The following is a 19,532-nucleotide window of genomic DNA, read 5'->3' on the forward strand; positions in this document are numbered from 1 at the left end:
GGGTTTTTGAGCGGTATGCGAGGCAAAATTTTTGCGATAAAAGCGAGCGGTATGCGGATTGAACGTTATGTGATGCGTACGGTATGCGGGGGTCCACTGTACGTACAAAACATTTTAAGTGAAAATATTGCTTATTTAAATCTGTATAATAATATTTGCATACATAAAATCACACATGAAAAATATAAAAACAATAAATATACATGAAATAAATGAAAATGTAACTGTGTATTTTACCTTTACTGAGGAGTGCTGATGGCCCAAGAGGAAGGTAACGGCCTGTTTTTTTTTTTCTCTCTCTTTTCTGCCAGTGCAGTAGCACTTGAAGATGATGGGGATTCACTAGCATTTGATGTTTTTCTCTTTGCTAAAGAAGCTGTCCAATGTTGTCTGCTTTTGACGACTTTTCAAAATTTTTCTAAAGTGGTCAGCAACATTGTCATTGAACAGGTTGATGCTCTTATTCACAACAGTATTGTTAGGATGCCATTTTTCCACCAGGCTCTGTGTTTGAGCCCAATGGGAACACAGTTCGTTAATTTCTGCAGTGAAAATGTTGCCCTTACTGCTTCCCTCTGAAGAAGAAGAAGAAGAAGAAATTTCCTCAATCACTTCTTGCTGCTCCTTGTGCAGGTCTTGAAGTTCTTCTGTGGTGAGCTCATTCTTGTAATCTTGTGCCAACTCCTCTACATCCTCACTGTCCGTTTTCAAACCCATGGACTAGCCTAAAGAAACAATATCCTTCACTACAGGCTCTGTCTCAAAGCCTTCAAAATCTGTGACTGACAATCTGTGGAGAAAATTTCTCCAGGAAGGTATCAGCCCCCTTCAGCCCCTTTCAGCCCCCTGAGGGACTCAGCCCTCTCAGAAAGGGCAAATGGCATCACCTTGTAAACAGTACTTTTATTTAAAGTTTCTTAAAGTTGGAAATACCTGCTGGTCCATGAGTTGGATAAGAAGAGTGGTGTTAGGGGGGATGGGGCAAGAACTTCACTTGAAAGAATAAAGATTTTCTTTGCAAAGGTTACAATGTGTAATTACAGTTTTGATTTATTAAGTACATGAAGCTGTATTCATACACCAGATTTTTTTTGCAAGCCTGGAGGGTGAGCAGGAGCATTATCCATTACCAGAAGTGCCCTTAACTCCTTGACTGTCGCAACCCCCCAATCCTGAGGTATCTCCTGGTGTCGCAAAATTTAAAAAAAAAAAAAAAAAAAATTCTTGTGAAATGATAGAGAAATTTGATGGAAAACTGACAGAATTACGCTCTCGCGAAGCTAGCAACCTCGGCGATATTTACAAATCGGCGATTTCGCCCACTTTGAGCCCTATTTTCGGCAAATTCCATTGTTCCAGTCGACCAAACTCATAGCTATTTCTTTAGAACTCCATTTTTTCTATCGATTGAGTACAAGAAACTGCCCATTTACCGATTTCAACTACCCAATAACGTGGTCAGAAATTTGCAATTTGGCCAATTTCACGAAAATTAAAATATATGACAATTTCAAAATAGGGTCCAGAATGAACAATGCAGACATTCCTGGCTCTAAAATAACATTTTCTTTGTTCATCAGTCACGTCTCCAGGCCCCTCTGATATTGCTCTTGCTTTCTATTTTGAATTTTTATTCAAACAAAATATAGAAGATTTACTGTTATGCAAACTACTGCAATACTGTAATAATTGTACAAATAATGTCAACCCATTCATGACTGCATATTACAATGGCTAGTTGGACATTTATTGGGCAATGACATTTGTTTACTTTTGAACATCGGCAAAAATCAAACATTTCCCCTACTTTGAGCTCCATTCCCAGGTTCTTTTTATAGTAAAACCAATCAAAATCACCTCTATTTCTATAATATGTTCTCCATTCTATCAAATGAGAGCAAGAAAACGAGAATACAACCATAAATACTATACGAAAATAGACCACAAAGTCGGCATTTTAACCCTTTGACTGTTTTGGTCGTATATATACGTCGTACGTGCCACTGTTTCGGACACGTTAATACGCGTAAATTCTAGCGGCTTCAAATCAAGCAGGAGAAAGCTGGTAGGCCCACATGTTAGAGAATGGGTCTGTGTGGTCAGTGTGCACCACATAAAAAAAAAATCCTGCAGTACGCAGTGCATAATGAGAAAAAAAACACTGACCGTTTTTTTGGATTAAAACGCCGACTTTGAGGTGTATTTTTATATAGTATTTATTGTTGTATTGCCATTCTCTTGGTCTCGTGTGATAAAATGGAAAACATATTACAGAAATGGAGATGATTTTGATTAGTTTCACGATGAAAACGACCTTGAAATTGAGCTCAAACTAGCGGAAATGTTCGATTTTTACCAGTGTTCAGGCGAAAGCAAATCACACCACATGTCCAATACACGTCAACTGGGAAGTCTAATATTCTTTCACTAGTGTCCTGATATTATTTATACCATTTTTACAATACGTAATGCATTTATCTGCATAACAGTAAATTTTGTATTTTTTGTATGAATAAAAAATCAAAATAGAAAGCAATAGTAATATAAGAGGGGCCTAGAGATGTGACTAATGAACAGAGGATATGTTATTTTATAAGAGGGGCCTAGAGATGTGACTAATGAACAGAGGATATGTTATTTTAGTGCCAAGAATGTCTACATTGTTTATTCTGGACCCTATTTTGAAACTGGCATCTTTTTTATTTTGCGTGAAATTGGCCAAATTGCCAATTTCTGACCACTTTATTGGGTAGTTCAAATCAGTAAATGAGCGATTTCTTGTACTGAACTGATAGAAAAAATGGAGTTGTAAAGAAATAGCTATGAGTTTGGTCAACTGGTACAATGGAATTAGCCAAAAACAGGGCTCAAAGTCGGCGAAATCGGCGATGCGTATACGTTGCCGAGACCGCTAACTTTGCGGGAGCGTAATTCTGTGAGTTTTCGACCAAATTTCGTACTTTTGGTGTCATTACCATTTGGAAAAGATTCTCTATCATTTCATATGAAAAAACAATTTTTTTTTTTTCCAAAAATTTTGCGACATAGAATGACAGTTTCAGAAAGGGGCTTGCGACAGTCAAAGGGTTAATTAAAAAAAAAACGGCCAGAGCATTTTTTTCTCATTATGCACTGTGTGCTGCAGGATTTTTTTTATATGGTGCACACTGACCACACAGACCCATTCTCTCACATGTGGGCCTACCAGCTTTCTCCTGCTTGATTTGAAGACGCGTGAATTTATGAGCATATATACGTCAAACACGGTACCTCGTAAGCCATATATATACGACCGAAACAGTCAAAGGGTTAATTTTAACTTTTTTCTGCAAGGTACTGCTTCACACTTGGGGGCAAACACTTCATGTATAATAATAATAATAATAATAATAATAATAATAATAATATTTTATTTCAACACAATACATGTTTATGCAAAGGAATATAATAATTGGGTGTATATGCCAAAAGCCCCTTTATATGCAAAGCATTTCAGGCAAATTTAAAACTAACAACCCAATGTGTATATACTCAAAAATTCTAGTGGCTTCAAATCAAGTGGGAGAAAGCTGGTAGCCCCACATATGATAGAATGGGTTTGTGCGGTTAGTGTGCACAGCATAAAAAAAATGCTGCAGCAAGCAGTGCATAATAAGAAAAAAAAAATCCGACTGTGTTTTTGTATTAAAACGCCGAATTTGAGGTGTATTTTCGTATAGTTTTTATGGTTATATTCTCATTTTCGTAGTTACATTTGATAGAATGGAAAACATGTTAAAGAAATGGAAGTGATTTTGATTGGTTTTACCATGAAAAGGACCTTGAAATGGAGCTCAAAGTAGGGGAAATGTTTGAGTTTTGCCAATGTTCAAGAGTGCAGTAAATGTCCAACTTGCCATTCTAATATGCAGTCATGAATGGGTTGACATTATTTATACAATTATTACAATATTGCAGTAGTCTGCATAACAGTAAATCTTCTAGTTTTTGTTTGAATAAAAATTCAAAATAGAAAACAAGAATAATATCAGAGGGGCCTGGAGACATGACTGATGAACAAAAAAAAATGTTATTTTAGAGCCAGGAATATCTGCATTGTTCATTCTGGACCCTATTTTGAAATTGTCATATTTTTTAATTTTTGTGAAATTGGCCAAATTGCCAATTTCCGACCACTTCATTGGGTAGTTGAAATTGGTAAATGGGCAGTTTCTTGTAGTCAGTCGATAGAACCAACAGAGTTCTAAAGAAATAGCTATGAGTTTGGTCAACTGAAACAATGGAATTAGCCGAAAATAGGGCTCAAAGTGGGCGAAATCGCCAATTCATAAATATTGCTGAGGTCGCTAACTTCGCAAGAGTGTAATTCTGTAGGTTTTCCATCGCATTTCGTACTTTTGGTGTCGTTACGATTGGGAAAAGATTCTCTATCATTTCATAATAATTTTTTTTTTTTAATATTTTGCAACACCAGGAGACGCCTCAGGATTTGGGGTTGCGACAGTCAAAGGGTTAAGAGTAATACGGCAGTAACAGTACATATGATCATTAAGTGAGTTACAATGAATACAAGGGAATTGAATATTCTGTTTGGTTGTACTATATGGCTTTAATAAGTTTTGCTGAGAAGAATTACGGTTTTCTTTATTAACCTTAGGTGGACACAATGGAGTGATTAACATTTGAGATGAATGCAGATATTGAGAGTAGAAGTAGGAGTGAAGAACTGTCTTGTTACCTCCACATTACACTGAGTTTACTTTTTATCACAATTTTTTTTTTTTTTTTAACACCCTTGGATTTTCAGAGTGGTAGACTAGCAACGGTTTAATTTTGCAGTTTTTACTAACATTACCACACAACAAGAATGTTAGCCTGTCTTTCTTGGGCTTGTGCGTTGGTAATGATTTTTCTTTTTGTGTAATGTAGATTTTCTTAGGCATTCTTTTCCAAAAAGAGGCTGGTTTCATCACAAAATCTTGTTGAGGAATAACTCTCTCAATGTCTACATAGTTTTTAAATTCCTTAAACTTTTCAGCATCATCTCTGTTAGTGCTGGCATCCTCCCCGTGCCTTACTATGAATCCCACTTCTTTTTAAACCTATCAAACCAGCCTCTACTTGGCTTAAATTCAACACTTTCAGCACTGTTTCCCGGGGTGTCTTGGTTAAGATCACTATATAACTGCTTTGATTTTTCACAAGGCACTGGACAGGCACCTAAAGTCAGTACCTGACCAACCGGGCTGTGATTTGTACGTCAGCTTGCGTGTGGCCAGTAGTAACAGCCTGGTTGATCAGACCCTGATCCACCGTAAGGCCTGGTCTCGGACCAAGCCGCAGGGGCGTTGACCCCCGAAACCCTCTCCAGGTAAACATAAGTTTTTCCATGTCTTCAGTTATATGTGACATTTTCACAGCAAGAATTTTCACTCCTTTCACCTCATCAGCCCCTTTTATTGCCTCTTTATTTTTCTATATGGATGATTTTGCCATACCACGTTGAGTGGCTAGGCCCAACACACACATTCCACTTTCCCACTTTGCAGTGAGTTCTTTTTTCACTTTTAATTGTTGTTCTCACTGCTTTCTTTTTAGGCTTGTTTGGATCACTATTTTTTGGGGGGGGCCATGATTACTTATTTTCAGTGAAAATATTTAAAAAACACCACATAATAACAATGAAATACCAAAAAGTTTTGTGGAGCTTGTACGAATGATGCTTAACCCTTTGACTGTCGCAACCCCCAATCCTGAGGTGTCTCCTGGTGTCGCAAAATTTCAAAAAAAAAAAAAAAAATTTTTTTCTTATGAAATGATAGAGAATCTTTTCCCGATTGTAATGACACCAAAAAAACGAAATTTGATGGAAAACTGACGGAATTATGCTCTTGCGAAGTTAGCGACCTCGGCGCTGTTTACAAATCAGCGATTTCGCCCACTTTGAGCCCTATTTTCAGCTAATTCCTTTATTCCAGTCGCCCAAACTCATAGCTATTTCTTTAGAACTCCATTTTTTCTATCGATTGAGTACACGAAACTGCCCATTTACCGATTTCAACTACCTAATAATGTGGTCAGAAATTTGCAATTTGGCCAATTTCACGAAAACTAAAAAATATGACAATTTCAAAATAAGGTCCAGAATGAACAATGCAGACATTCCTGGCTCTAAAATAACATTTTCTTTGCTCATCAGTCATGTCTCCAGGCCCCTCTAATATTACTCTTGCTTTCTATTTTGAATTTTTATTCAAACAAAAAATAGAAGACCTACTATTATGCAGACTACTGCAATACTGTAATAATTGTATAAATAACATCAACCCATTCATGACTGCATATTAGAATGGCTAGTTGGACATTTATTGGACAATGGCATCATTTGTTTACTTTTGAACATTGGCAAAAATCAAACATTTCCACAACTTTGAGCTCCATTTCTAGGTTCTTTTTATAGTAAAATCAATCAAAATCACCTCAATTTCTATAATATGTTTTCCATTCTATCAAATGAGACCAAGAAAACGAGAATACACCCATAAATACTATACGAAAATAGACCACAAAGTCGGCATTTTAATTAAAAAAAACGGTTGGAGTTTTTTTTTTCTCATTATGCACTGCGTGCTCCAGGATTTTTTTTATATGGTGCACACTGACCACACAGACCCATTCTCTCACAAGTGGGCCTTCCAGCTTTCTCCTGCTTGATTTGAAGCCGCTAGAATTTATGAGTATATATACGTCAAACACGGTACCTCGTAAGACGTATATATACGGCCGCGATAGTCAAAGGGTTAATGTGTGAAAGCTGATGAGAGACCGAGAGACTTCATCCGGATGGGCCGTTTTGTTTAGGTCGAGTATAAGGCAGTGTCTGAATAATGAGTCAAATTTTTCTTGAAAAAGTTGGGCAAATATCAAGTTGTACGAATATAGGGAGGTACGAATATTGAGGTTCCACTGTATCAGCAAAAGACCTGGGAAGTCAGTTGGAGCTAAATCTTTTTCATCCACTGGTGAGAAAGATGGACTGACTAAAGGTAACCATCACGTCTAGTAATGATCTCCTACTACATATGTAACATACCAATAACAATCACAGTAGTACTGTGTATAGTTTTTCTTTAGTACCAAAGTACTAGTTGAGTACCAGTACTTATATGTTCTGTTGACAAATGTTATGAACTACATACCTCTTTTTATATACAGATTCTTGAAATTATTACTGTGTTGTCTATTAGAAAATATAAGTATAACTATTTACCTGAATTTTATTAAGAGTTAAAGTACAGTATACACTGGCAGTATAGTGACCTTTCTAACATATCTACTCTTCCACAGAAACTCCTTGGTTATGGAAAGAACCGTCAGCCCAGTAACCTCAAAACGCCTACTTTTATCATAGTACAGTCATCCACTTTTGATGCAGAAGCAATGGATTATGAGTCTGTATTGTGATTTGAAAAATGTCTTTATGGCAATAAATTGCTTAGGATCTGTTGCTGCTTCTCATGGGTGAGTTTATATATCATACATTGCACATATATGCAGTAATGCTTGCAATAATGTATCACAGAAGTTGATTGATTCATATAAGTATTTCTCAGCCTTATATCTTAAACCTTTCACTGGCCAGACCCCCAAAACTAATATTGCTCTGTGTCCACTTAAAAAAAAAAAATTGTTTTTTTTTGAAAGGATAAAAAATCTTTTTCTGAAGGTATTGACACCAAAATCTTATAGGAAACTTACGGAATTACTCAGGCACAACGTTAGTGATCTGGGCACACTATATGCATCAGTGATTTTGCCCATTTTTGAGTCCTATTTTAAGCAAGTTTGATTGCCCCAACTGATCACATTTTTAGCTGTTTTGCTCTTTCATCTATTACAACTACATACCCTATAAAGTGCTCAGAAATCAGTAATTTGGTCAATTTTACACAATGTCTACAAAGTAGACATTGCTGACACTGAAACATTTCATCTGTTGATTAATCACATCCCCAGACTTCTGTATTACACTTGCCTTCCATTTTGAATTTATAATCCTATAATAGAAAATTTACTCCATTTCTCGGGTAATAAAATATAACCAGGAAAGATTGGTTATGGTTTACAGTGTCCCAAAAATTGAATCAGACTATTACAAACCCTTAAAACAGACAGAGGTAGTAGGCAACCTTACCCTTCAAGAAAATCTACAACCATTGAATATTTCTGAAACTAACCAAAATTATCCGTACAGTGGACCCTCGGGTAATGACATTAATCCGTTCCAGAGAGCTTGCCTTTAACCGATTTTGTCTTTAGCCGAATTAATTTTCCCCATAAGAAATAATGGAAATCCAATTAATCCGTTTCAGACAGCCAAAAGTATTAGCACAAAATATTTTTTTTAAAGATTAAACACATAGATATACATACAGAAAAAATGACAAATAAATATAAAGCACTAATAAAATGGATAAATGAACATTTAACATCACACTTACCTATTTATTTATTTATTTAATAATTTGAACATACATACAGAGGTACAAAAAATACAGGTAAGAGCAGCATGCCAAAGCCACTTGTATGCATATGCATAGCATTACGGGCAGGCTTAGAATTAACTTAAGATTAACCAAGCAATGATGTAAACAGTGATAAAACATTGTTGTAAACAGATAACAATAAAGCACAAATGAGTATTACAAAGACAGGTCATATGGTTGCATGCATTGCTGTACATTGACTCTTGTTGGTGTATGGAAGACAGGTAGGAGGCAAGAGGGAGACGAGTTTATTATGCTTCAATATTACACTAATATCATCTCTGCGGCTTATTTATCTATCACAATTCATGTACTATGACATAATTAACAATATTAATAACATAGAAACATATACTCTAGAATAAATAAAATATGTCATAATGTATGTGAGGAGTAAGTACTGGAAGTGTTGTTGTTGGGTTTATAAGGGCCACTGAGAGAAGCCATACATATTAGTGGTGGAGGAGGCTTCTACCACCACCACCACCACTATCCACAAATAATATATGTACATAATTTATAAATAAGAAATATTTACATTTTAATTTATCAATAAGAAATATTTACATTTTAATTTATAAATAAGAAATATTTGCACTTGGAAGAGATGTTAAATTACATAGTTTGATGGAGTGTAGCAGATATGCAGGGAGTGTAGCAGGCATGCAGGGAGTGTAGCAGGCATGCTGGGAATGTAGCAGACATGCAGGGAATGTAGCAGGGAGTGTAGCAGACATACAGGGAGTGTAGCAGGGATACTGGTAGTGTAGCAGACATGCAGGAAGTGTAGCAGGCATGCAGGGAGTGTAGCAGACATGCAGGGAGTGTAGCAGACATGCAGGGAGTGTAGCAGACATTCAGGGAGGGTAGCAGGGATGCTGGGAGTGTAGCAGACATGCAGGAAGTGTTACAGGCATGCTGGGAGTGTAGCAGACATGCAGGGATTGTAGCAGACATGCAGGGAGTGTAGCAGGCATGCAGGGAGTGTAGCAGGCATGCAGGGAGTGTAGCAGGCATGTAGGAGGCGAGAGGAAGGCGAGTTTATTATGCTTCAATATGACGCTATCATCATATCTGCGGCTTATTTATCTATCACAACTCATCTAATATGACACAATAAACAATATTATTAATATAGAAACATGATATATGCTCTAGAATGAATAAAATGTCATAATGTATGAGAGGAGTAATGTGGTGGAAGTGTTGTTGTTGGGTTTATAAGGGCCACCGAGAGAAGCCGTACATATTAGTGGTGGTGGAGGTGGAGGCAGAACCCACCAACACTATCACACTTAAACAGTATATGTAATTTATAAGTAAGAGATATTTACATTTTAATTTATAAATAAGTAAGTTTATTCAGGTATACACACATACAATTATGTACATAGATTATCATACATAGCAGCATATGTGTAAAGTACCTAGGATAACCCAAAAAAGTTGGAGTGACTTGCGTATTTCCATTGGGGACCTTTTATGTTTACACTTATATTTACTTTTATACTTACACTTTTATATTTACACTTACCGTGGAGATGTTAGTTTAATTAGTTTGATGGAGGAGATGCTGGCAGAGGTTTAGGGTGGTGGAAGATATGTAGCAGGCCGGCATATGTTCATTGACCCGATGCACATCCAACAACATTGGAGAGTTACTTTCGTGTTGTTTTTCTATCTTTACTTGCTTCACTGTTAAGTCTACACTTTATCGCTGGCTGGCACTATAGCCTTTATCAGCACCTGCTGCTTTAGTATAATACAGTATAATACAGTTCGTGAGGCAGTAGGTAAAATGAAAGGGGGTAAGGCAGCCGGGATTGATGGGATAAAGATAGAAATGTTAAAAGCAGGTGGGGATATAGTTTTGGAGTGGTTGGTGCAATTGTTTAATAAATGTATGGAAGAGGGTAAGGTACCTAGGGATTGGCAGAGAGCATGCATAGTTCCTTTGTATAAAGGCAAAGGGGATAAAAGAGAGTGCAAAAATTATAGGGGGATAAGTCTGTTGAGTGTACCTGGTAAAGTGTATGGTAGAGTTATAATTGAAAGAATTAAGAGTAAGACGGAGAATAGGATAGCAGATGAACAAGGAGGCTTTAGGAAAGGTAGGGGGTGTGTGGACCAGGTGTTTACAGTGAAACATATAAGTGAACAGTATTTAGATAAGGCTAAAGAGGTCTTTGTGGCATTTATGGATTTGGAAAAGGCGTATGACAGGGTGGATAGGGGGGCAATGTGGCAGATGTTGCAAGTGTATGGTGTAGGAGGTAGGTTACTGAAAGCAGTGAAGAGTTTTTACGAGGATAGTGAGGCTCAAGTTAGAGTATGTAGGAAAGAGGGAAATTTTTTCCCAGTAAAAGTAGGCCTTAGACAAGGATGTGTGATGTCACCGTGGTTGTTTAATATATTTATAGATGGGGTTGTAAGAGAAGTAAATGCGAGGGTCTTGGCAAGAGGCGTGGAGTTAAAAGATAAAGAATCACACACAAAGTGGGAGTTGTCACAGCTGCTCTTTGCTGATGACACTGTGCTCTTGGGAGATTCTGAAGAGAAGTTGCAGAGATTGGTGGATGAATTTGGTAGGGTGTGCAAAAGAAGAAAATTAAAGGTGAATACAGGAAAGAGTAAGGTTATGAGGATAACAAAAAGATTAGGTGATGAAAGATTGAATATCAGATTGGAGGGAGAGAGTATGGAGGAGGTGAACGTATTCAGATATTTGGGAGTGGACGTGTCAGCGGATGGGTCTATGAAAGATGAGGTGAATCATAGAATTGATGAGGGAAAAAGAGTGAGTGGTGCACTTAGGAGTCTGTGGAGACAAAGAACTTTGTCCTTGGAGGCAAAGAGGGGAATGTATGAGAGTATAGTTTTACCAACGCTCTTATATGGGTGTGAAGCGTGGGTGATGAATGTTGCAGCGAGGAGAAGGCTGGAGGCAGTGGAGATGTCATGTCTGAGGGCAATGTGTGGTGTGAATATAATGCAGAGAATTCGTAGTTTGGAAGTTAGGAGGAGGTGCGGGATTACCAAAACTGTTGTCCAGAGGGCTGAGGAAGGGTTGTTGAGGTGGTTCGGACATGTAGAGAGAATGGAGCGAAACAGAATGACTTCAAGAGTGTATCAGTCTGTAGTGGAAGGAAGGCGGGGTAGGGGTCGGCCTAGGAAGGGTTGGAGGGAGGGGGTAAAGGAGGTTTTGTGTGCGAGGGGCTTGGACTTCCAGCAGGCATGCTTGAGCGTGTTTGATAGGAGTGAATGGAGACAAATGGTTTTTAATACTTGACGTGCTGTTGGAGTGTGAGCAAAGTAACATTTATGAAGGGATTCAGGGAAACCGGCAGGCCGGACTTGAGTCCTGGAGATGGGAAGTACAGTGCCTGCACTCTGAAGGAGGGGTGTTAATGTTGCAGTTTAAAAACTGTAGTGTAAAGCACCCTTCTGGCAAGACAGTGATGGAGTGAATGATGGTGAAAGTTTTTCTTTTTCGGGCCACCCTGCCTTGGTGGGAATCGGCCGGTGTGATAATAAAAAAAAAAAATAATATCGTAGAATCACTGAATCACTGCAGAAGGCACATTCACCCCTCTCTCTTCCTCCTCCACTTTGGTACAAGTTTTTTCTTGAATTCTATTGCATTTCTTTCTTTCTTTACCACAGGGCTGGCACTAGAAGCTTTCTTTGGGCCCATGGTGGCTTATTTAGCAGTTACAAGCACTAAAAACAATGGAATAACACAAAATATATCGCATGTATGCGAGGAATCGTCCTCCCTGGCTTGTAAACAATGGCACACCGCTTTACATGGGCTCAGACCCCACGGACAAGTTTGGGATGAATGCCCTTAACCGAGTTCTTGGGCGTTAGCTGAGCTGCTATTCGATTTTGGCGTTAGCTGAGCCGCTATTCGATTTTGGCGTTAGCCGATGCTGCTGTTATCTGAGGGTCCACTGTATTTCAGTAGTATGTCTACCAATCCATCAACTGATGCCTAGAAATAGCCAACAATTAAAAACTATCCTAGAAAAGACCTCAAATTTGCTATTTTATACCAAACTCATGATCAGAGTTTTGCTTTTCCATCATGGACCACGTGGGGCAGGATTTCTAGGCTAAAATTTATAGCTCACAGCTTACCTGAGTGAGGTGAGCTCATGACATGGAACTAACTACGTGAGGAACCCTGGCCTCAGTGATGTGACAGCCACTGAAAGTGTTAATGTACCATTGATACAGTGCCACTTTATACTGTATTAGTATGCAATTAATACACTGGAAGTTTTCCTGTAACCCTTTTGAAGGATGAGCTATGAATGCTGAAATTACAGTGGATCCCCAGATTTCGCATGCACTGGATATCGGACTTTTTGGATTTCAGACACTTTTTTGTGCGAAATTTTGCTTCGAATTTTAGACCTTGTCCCAGGAATCGCACGTATCAGATGCATCCACCTGCCTGGACACCTCTTCAGTCTGGCTGTCACTGGTTGAGGGAGCATTCATCCAAAACATTTCGCAAATTTTGTGCTTGTTTATTGATTGTAACTGCGAAATAAGCCACCAGCCCGTTGGTAAAGGGCTGAGAGAAACATTTTGCAATTTTTGTGCTCATTTATTGGTTGTGACTGCGAAGCCACCAAGGGCTGAGAGAGAGGGGAGAATGTGCCTTCTTCAGTGATTCTACAACATGTATGATACTAAAGCAGCAGGAGTTGATAAAGGTTATAGTGCCAGCCAGCAATAAAGTGTAACAAACAGTCTAGCAAGGTAGTTAAGTGATAGAAAAAAGACAACATGAAACTAAATCTTCCAATGTTGTTGGAGGTACACAGGGCCACTGACAACATATGCTGCCCTGTGTATCTTCCACCACCCTTAACCTTTGCCAGCATCTCAATAACCACTTTATTTCTATACATTCTCCACAATAGCCACTTTATTTCTTTACATTCTCAATTATGTTTTTATACAATATTTCTTAATTATAAATTATGCACATTGTTTCAGCGTGACTAGTGGTGTTCAGTGTGACTAATAGTGTGTTTAGAGGTGGTGGCCATTGCTGCCGCCATCACCACCACTACTATACAGCTTATGCTGTCAGTGGTCCTGATAAACCCAGCAACACTTCCACCACTAATCACATACATAATGACATATTTTATTCATTCTAGAGCATGTGTATCATGTTTCTGTGTTGTTAATATTGTTTATTATGTCATATTAGATGAATTATGATAGATAAATAAGCCATAGAGTTGACATTAGCATCATATTTAAATATTTTGTCCTGTCTCCTAACAATAAACTCTCCTCCCTCCATACACCAACAAGAGTCTTCAGTAAAGGTAAAAGTGATGTTAAATGTTCATTTATCCCTTTCATTAGTGCTTTATATTTATTTCTCATTGTTTTCTGTATGTAAAACTATAGTTATTCTTTAAAAAATGCATTTTTTGTTAATATTTTTGGTTGTCTGAAATAGATTAATTGCATTTACATTAGTTCTTATGGGAAATATTACTTCAGTTTTCACACTTTTTGGATTTAGAATGACCTTCTGGAATGGATTAAGTACAAAATCCAGGGTTCAACTGTATTATATTTTTGGACACCATGAAGAAAGTCACTGCAAGTATAAGTTGGAAAAAGAAATTTAAATTAGGGATCTGTGTAAGGTTAGTAAATTTAATCCTTTCAGGGTCTGTGCCGTAGTTCTGCAGCTTTGAAGCGAGTATCAGTGCCATAGTTCTATGCCATGAGCTCAGCTCACTCAGATAAGCTGTGAGCAGTAAATTTGGGCCTGGATATGAGAGAATGTGTAAAGCCTGGAAATGTAACTAATGAACAGAGGAAATGTTATTTTAGTACCAGGAATGCCTTCTTTGTTTATTCTGAACCGTATTTTGAAATTTGTGTGAAATTCGCCAAATTACCAATTTCTGGTCGCCACTGGGTAGTTGAAATAGTTGATTGGGAGGTTTCTTGTGTTCAGTTGATAAACTGGAAGGCATACTAGCAAAATAGCCAAGAATTTGGTAGACTGGAACAATGTAATTAGCTTATAATAAGATTCAAAAGTTGGCAAAATCGCCAATGCACAAATATTACTGACACAGCAAAATTCACAATAGTATAATTTCGTCAGTTTTCCATCAAATTTCGTACATTTTGTTGTATTACCTTCAGAAAAAGATTCTTTACCATTTCATAAGAAAAATAATGCAGTTAAATAAATAATTGTTGTCCATGAAGGATGATGCTGGAAATTGTTGTAATAATGGACAGATGACTTGATGCTGTTTGAATGGCCATTAGCCAAGAAGGTATACAGTGGAACCTCAGTACTCGAACTTAATTCATTCCAGAAGGCTGCTTAAGTGCCGATCTGTTCGAGTACTGAACAGATTTTTCCCATAAGGAATAATGTAAATTTGATTAATCCGTTTCAGATCCCCAGAAATATACTGTGACTTTGCGGTGTATTTTTGTATAGTATTTATGATTGTATTCTTGTTTTCTTGATCTCATTTGATAGAATGAAATATATAATACAAAACTAGAGATGATTTTGAATGGTTTACAGATTAACAGTGCCTTGAAATTGAGCTCAAAGTAGCGGAAATATTCAGTTTTTGCTGATGTTCAACAGTAAACAGATATCACGCGTCCAATACATGTCAACTGGTGGGTCTAATATGCTTTCACAAATACGCTGATATTACTACACCATTTTTTCAACAGTGCAGTATGCTGCATAACAGTAAATCTTCGATTTTTTGTGTTAATGAATATTCAAAATGGAAAGCAAATGTAATATAAGAGGGGCCCGAAGCGGGAGGAGCTATAGGAGAGAGAGCGAGAGAGAGAGAGAGAGAGAGAGAGGGAGTGAGGGAGGGAGGAAGGGACCAGCAGAAGGAGCATTCAGTACCTGATGAGTCGTCTTGATAGCCGGATACTAGCAGTGTCGCAAATACAATGTTGTGTAATTGCACTAACATTAGTAATAAAGGTTATCTATCTATCACATTTATTCCTACTTGATATCAGAAGCACAATAGATAACCTAGAAGCACAATAAAGACTCCAGAATTAATAAAAGGCATATTATATGGAGAGGCAGAGGCAGTGTTTACATCAGGGCAAACACATACTAACCACTTCTCTTTTTGGTTGGCTGTTATCACTAATCTTCTTAAGCACCATGGTGACTTATTTATACAAATAATATAAAAAACACACCCAAAAATGAAAAGAAACACAAAAGAGTTTACAGTGGAGTTCAGTGGAGATTTGGACTGAGCAACAGCTGTGGGGAGACTGACACACATGTTTTGGCAGGTTGTTTGTTTGGTAAAGTGCTGAGCAAACGGTCGACTACCGAACAATGCATTCGAGTACCGAATTGTTCAAGAATGGAGCTGTTTGAGTACTGAGGTTCCACTGTACTATCAAATGTGACTTATGTCACAAGGTCTCACGCTTGATAATACAGTGGTACCTCAAGTTACAAACTTAATTTGTTCCAGAAGGCTGTTCAAGTGCTGATACCGAACGAATTTGTTCCGATAAGGAATAATGTAAATTAAATTACGTAGTCCATTTCAGACCCCCAACAATACACTTAGAAAAGCACTTACAAAAATACACTTACATAATTGTTCGAGTTGGGAGCTGTTCAAAACTCAAGGTACCACTGTATGTATTGTAATTTTTCTTTATCACATTGAATATTTGAGTAATATTAATGTTTGTTTTTCCAAGTGGTTAGATAATCAAGATGGTGGTGGCTCAAGGGAGTCGGTTGATGCGTGGTGGGGGCATGGCAACCACAGGCTGTGGCATGACCCCCAAGGAGCTCTCTGACTATGATGATCTGGCAACTGCTCTGGTTCTCGATCAGTATTTAGGCTTCGTCTCCCACAAAATGAATGTGAGGTAAGATGTGCAACTTTTGAAGAATTTATTTAAAAAATTATTGATTGCAATGGAAGTCATAAAAGATGATTCCTTGAGTAACAGATGCTACTTTATTTTATTTATTTTTTTTTTAACACATCGGCCGATTCCCACCAAGGCAGGGTGGCTCGAAAAAGAAAAACTTTAATCATCATTCACTCCACCACTGTCTTGCCAGAGGGATGCTCTACACTACAGTTATAAAACTGCAACATTAACACCTCTCCTTAATATAATAATGTTTTTCCTAGTCTTTAAATATTGTCAGTTTAGCTGTTAACTGAAACGTTAATATTTAGGGCTTTATTTTTATCCACAACATAATATAAAGAATCCAGATATTGTTTTCAGTGTTGCTCCTACAATCTTGTAAGGAAAGTGCAGACTGGTGTTGTCTGGGACCATGTGAAAAATCACTCGTGTATGATTATATGTGATTACCTATTTGTAGTGGTGTTCTCCCTTCAATATTTACTTGTCATACAAAATATAATACACACATTGTACAATGTAGTGGAAACTGCACTTTTATGTGGGTACGAGGCAGTGAAGATGTCATATTTGAGATCTACGAGGCAGTAAAAATGTCATATTTGAGATCTATGTGCATGTTATGCAGGGAATAAAGAGAGCAAAAATTAGAAGGTTTGGTATGAAAGGTATTTGGAGGGAGAAGGGGTGGTTGTTGATACGGTTTGGTTATTTAGGAAGAATAGAGAAGGATAGGCTGATCAAGAGGGTGTACAAGTCTTGGGTGGGCAGAAGAAGGGGTATTGGTTGCTACAGGAAGGGTTCAAGGGATGGATTGCAGGGTTTAAGTGGTAGGGGTTTGAACATCCAATAGGCATGTGTGAGCACATTAGATCAAAATAAATGGAGACTAGTGGCTTTTGAGATTTGATGTGCTGTTGGATTGTGCACAGGCTAACATTTATGAAAAGATCCAGGGATGCTGGTTGGCAGACTTAGAGTCCTGGAGGTGGTACCTTCAGTGCCTGCACTCTGAAGCATTTTTTGAGGATGTTGCAGGACTAATGGTCATTTGCATTGTGATGTCCACATACTTTCAAGACAAACATCTAGTGAATGAATGAATTTGTTTCCTCCTTGGGTCACCTTACTTTGGTTGGAGATGGCTGATATAAAAAAAATACTATTTAAAAATGCATTAATTGTATTTTAATTTTTTTTCCAGAATTTATTTGTTGATGGTGCCTCAGTTGTGTTCTCTATGTTGATAGTATTAAGAAGTCGTTGTGCATGTTCTCTTATTTTTTATTGATCATGTGTAGAGAAGATGGAGCAGAGTAGGATTACTTGGAGGGTGTATAAATCAAGTGGAGGGAAGGATGGGCAGGGGTCATCCTAGGGACAGGGTAAAGGAGGTTTTGTATGCGAGGGGCTTGGACATTAAGTAGACGTGTAAGATAAGAGTGAGTGGAGGGAAGTGTTTTTATGAATTGATGTGCTGCTGGAGTGTGAGTAAGGTAACATTTATGAAGGATTCAGGGAAACCAGTTAGCGAGACTTAAGTTCTGGAGGTGGGAAGTATAGTACCTGTACTCTGAAGGAGGCGTGGGGATATTGCACTTTGGAAGGGCTTCCGAACTGTAATGTCAGAGTGCCTCTGGCAAGATGGTGATGGAGTGAGTGATGGTGAAAGCATTTCTTCTTGTTTGAGTCACCCTACCCTAATGGGAAATGACTGGTGTGTTACAAAAAAGTATTAATCTTGTTCTGTTTTTTTTTTCTATCAGCCAACAAATATATTTTTGGTTTTTGTCTTCATTCCTCATCCACATCAAGCCATATATAAGTGGTTTAGAAAACTGACAAGTTGAAGAATAAGACACTTGTAGAACATTTGGGTATCTTATTGATACCCCAATTCTTCAGTGTTTTCCTTACTTATAGACATGACCTTCTTCTATTATTGGATTTTTCCACTGGTCACTCCCTACAACTGCTTTGCCTCGCCTATTTGCTGTATATAAGCACCTTCTCTGTGCATATGCTGTACTTTTATTAAGACTGATGGATGGAACACATCTCCAGGCTGAGGGACTGATTACTTCAAACTCCTTCTCGTCTTCTATCGGTCTTCGCTGTATTGTACTGAAGAATCCACTGGATGCTGAAACATATCCAGAATAAAGATGCCCAAGTGTTGCACAAGTGTTGCACTAGTGTCGCACAAGTGTCTCATTCTTCAACTTGTAGGACTTCTAAACCATTTATATAATATGGTTACTGAGTGTGGTTTAATCATTGGTCCCTTGAATTATGATGGGTTTGAGTTACAATAATTCTGAGTTACAATTACCCTCATAGAGGAATTTAATTTTGGATTTGTGATGAAAAATTTGAGAGATATGTGTACGATGGTGCAAGTGTTTATGGCTTGGTTGAAAGCATCCTCAGATTGCACACTTAGGTCTGGGGATCAATTCCAGCATGGGTAAAATGTTGGGCATGTTTCCTTAACCTGCTACCACTGTTCACTTAACAGTAAGTAAGGTATCTAGGTGTCAGATGACTGTTGTGGGTCATATCCTGGGGAACAAGGTTAACCTCAGTTGCCTGAAATTCTCTTCATAACTGGGGGCTTACTATAAACAGAAGTATGCCAGTGATCTGCTAGGTCTGTAATAGTTGCCTCATGTACTTGTAGAATTTTTTTATATATTTTTTTTTAAATTTTGGCCATCTTCCACTGAGGGAGGGAGTGTGAATCTTCCCCCTAATCACTATCTTTGCAGAGGTGCACTTATATGACAGTTTAGATGTCACTCCAAACATCCAATATCCCAAACCCTTCCTTTAAAGTGCAGGTATTGTACTTCCCACCTCCAGGACTCAAGTCCGGCTAACTGATTTCCCTGAATCCCTTCACAAAATATTAGCCTGCTCACACTCCAACAGCTCATCAAGTCCCAAAAACTATTCATCTCCATTCACTCCCAATAAACACGTTCACACGTGCCTGCTGTATGTCCAAACCCCTTGCACACAGAACCTCTTTTA

General features: G+C 38.0%; 1 protein-coding gene across 2 annotated transcripts in view; it reads left to right on the plus strand.

The window, feature by feature from the left end:
* Nucleotides 1-19,532, plus strand: part of Hmt4-20 (Histone methyltransferase 4-20) — a 110,503-nt gene that overhangs the window by 9,743 nt on the left and 81,228 nt on the right. For both annotated transcript variants that reach the window (XM_070090756.1, XM_070090757.1), the window contains exons 2-3: nt 7,348-7,521; nt 16,314-16,487. In XM_070090756.1, the coding sequence (XP_069946857.1) occupies nt 16,330-16,487 (158 nt within the window). In that variant the 5' untranslated portion in view covers nt 7,348-7,521; nt 16,314-16,329. The remainder of the gene's footprint in view (nt 1-7,347; nt 7,522-16,313; nt 16,488-19,532) is intronic.

This window comes from Cherax quadricarinatus, chromosome 33 (genome assembly GCF_038502225.1).
Source record: "Cherax quadricarinatus isolate ZL_2023a chromosome 33, ASM3850222v1, whole genome shotgun sequence".
Taxonomy (NCBI): domain Eukaryota; kingdom Metazoa; phylum Arthropoda; class Malacostraca; order Decapoda; family Parastacidae; genus Cherax; species Cherax quadricarinatus.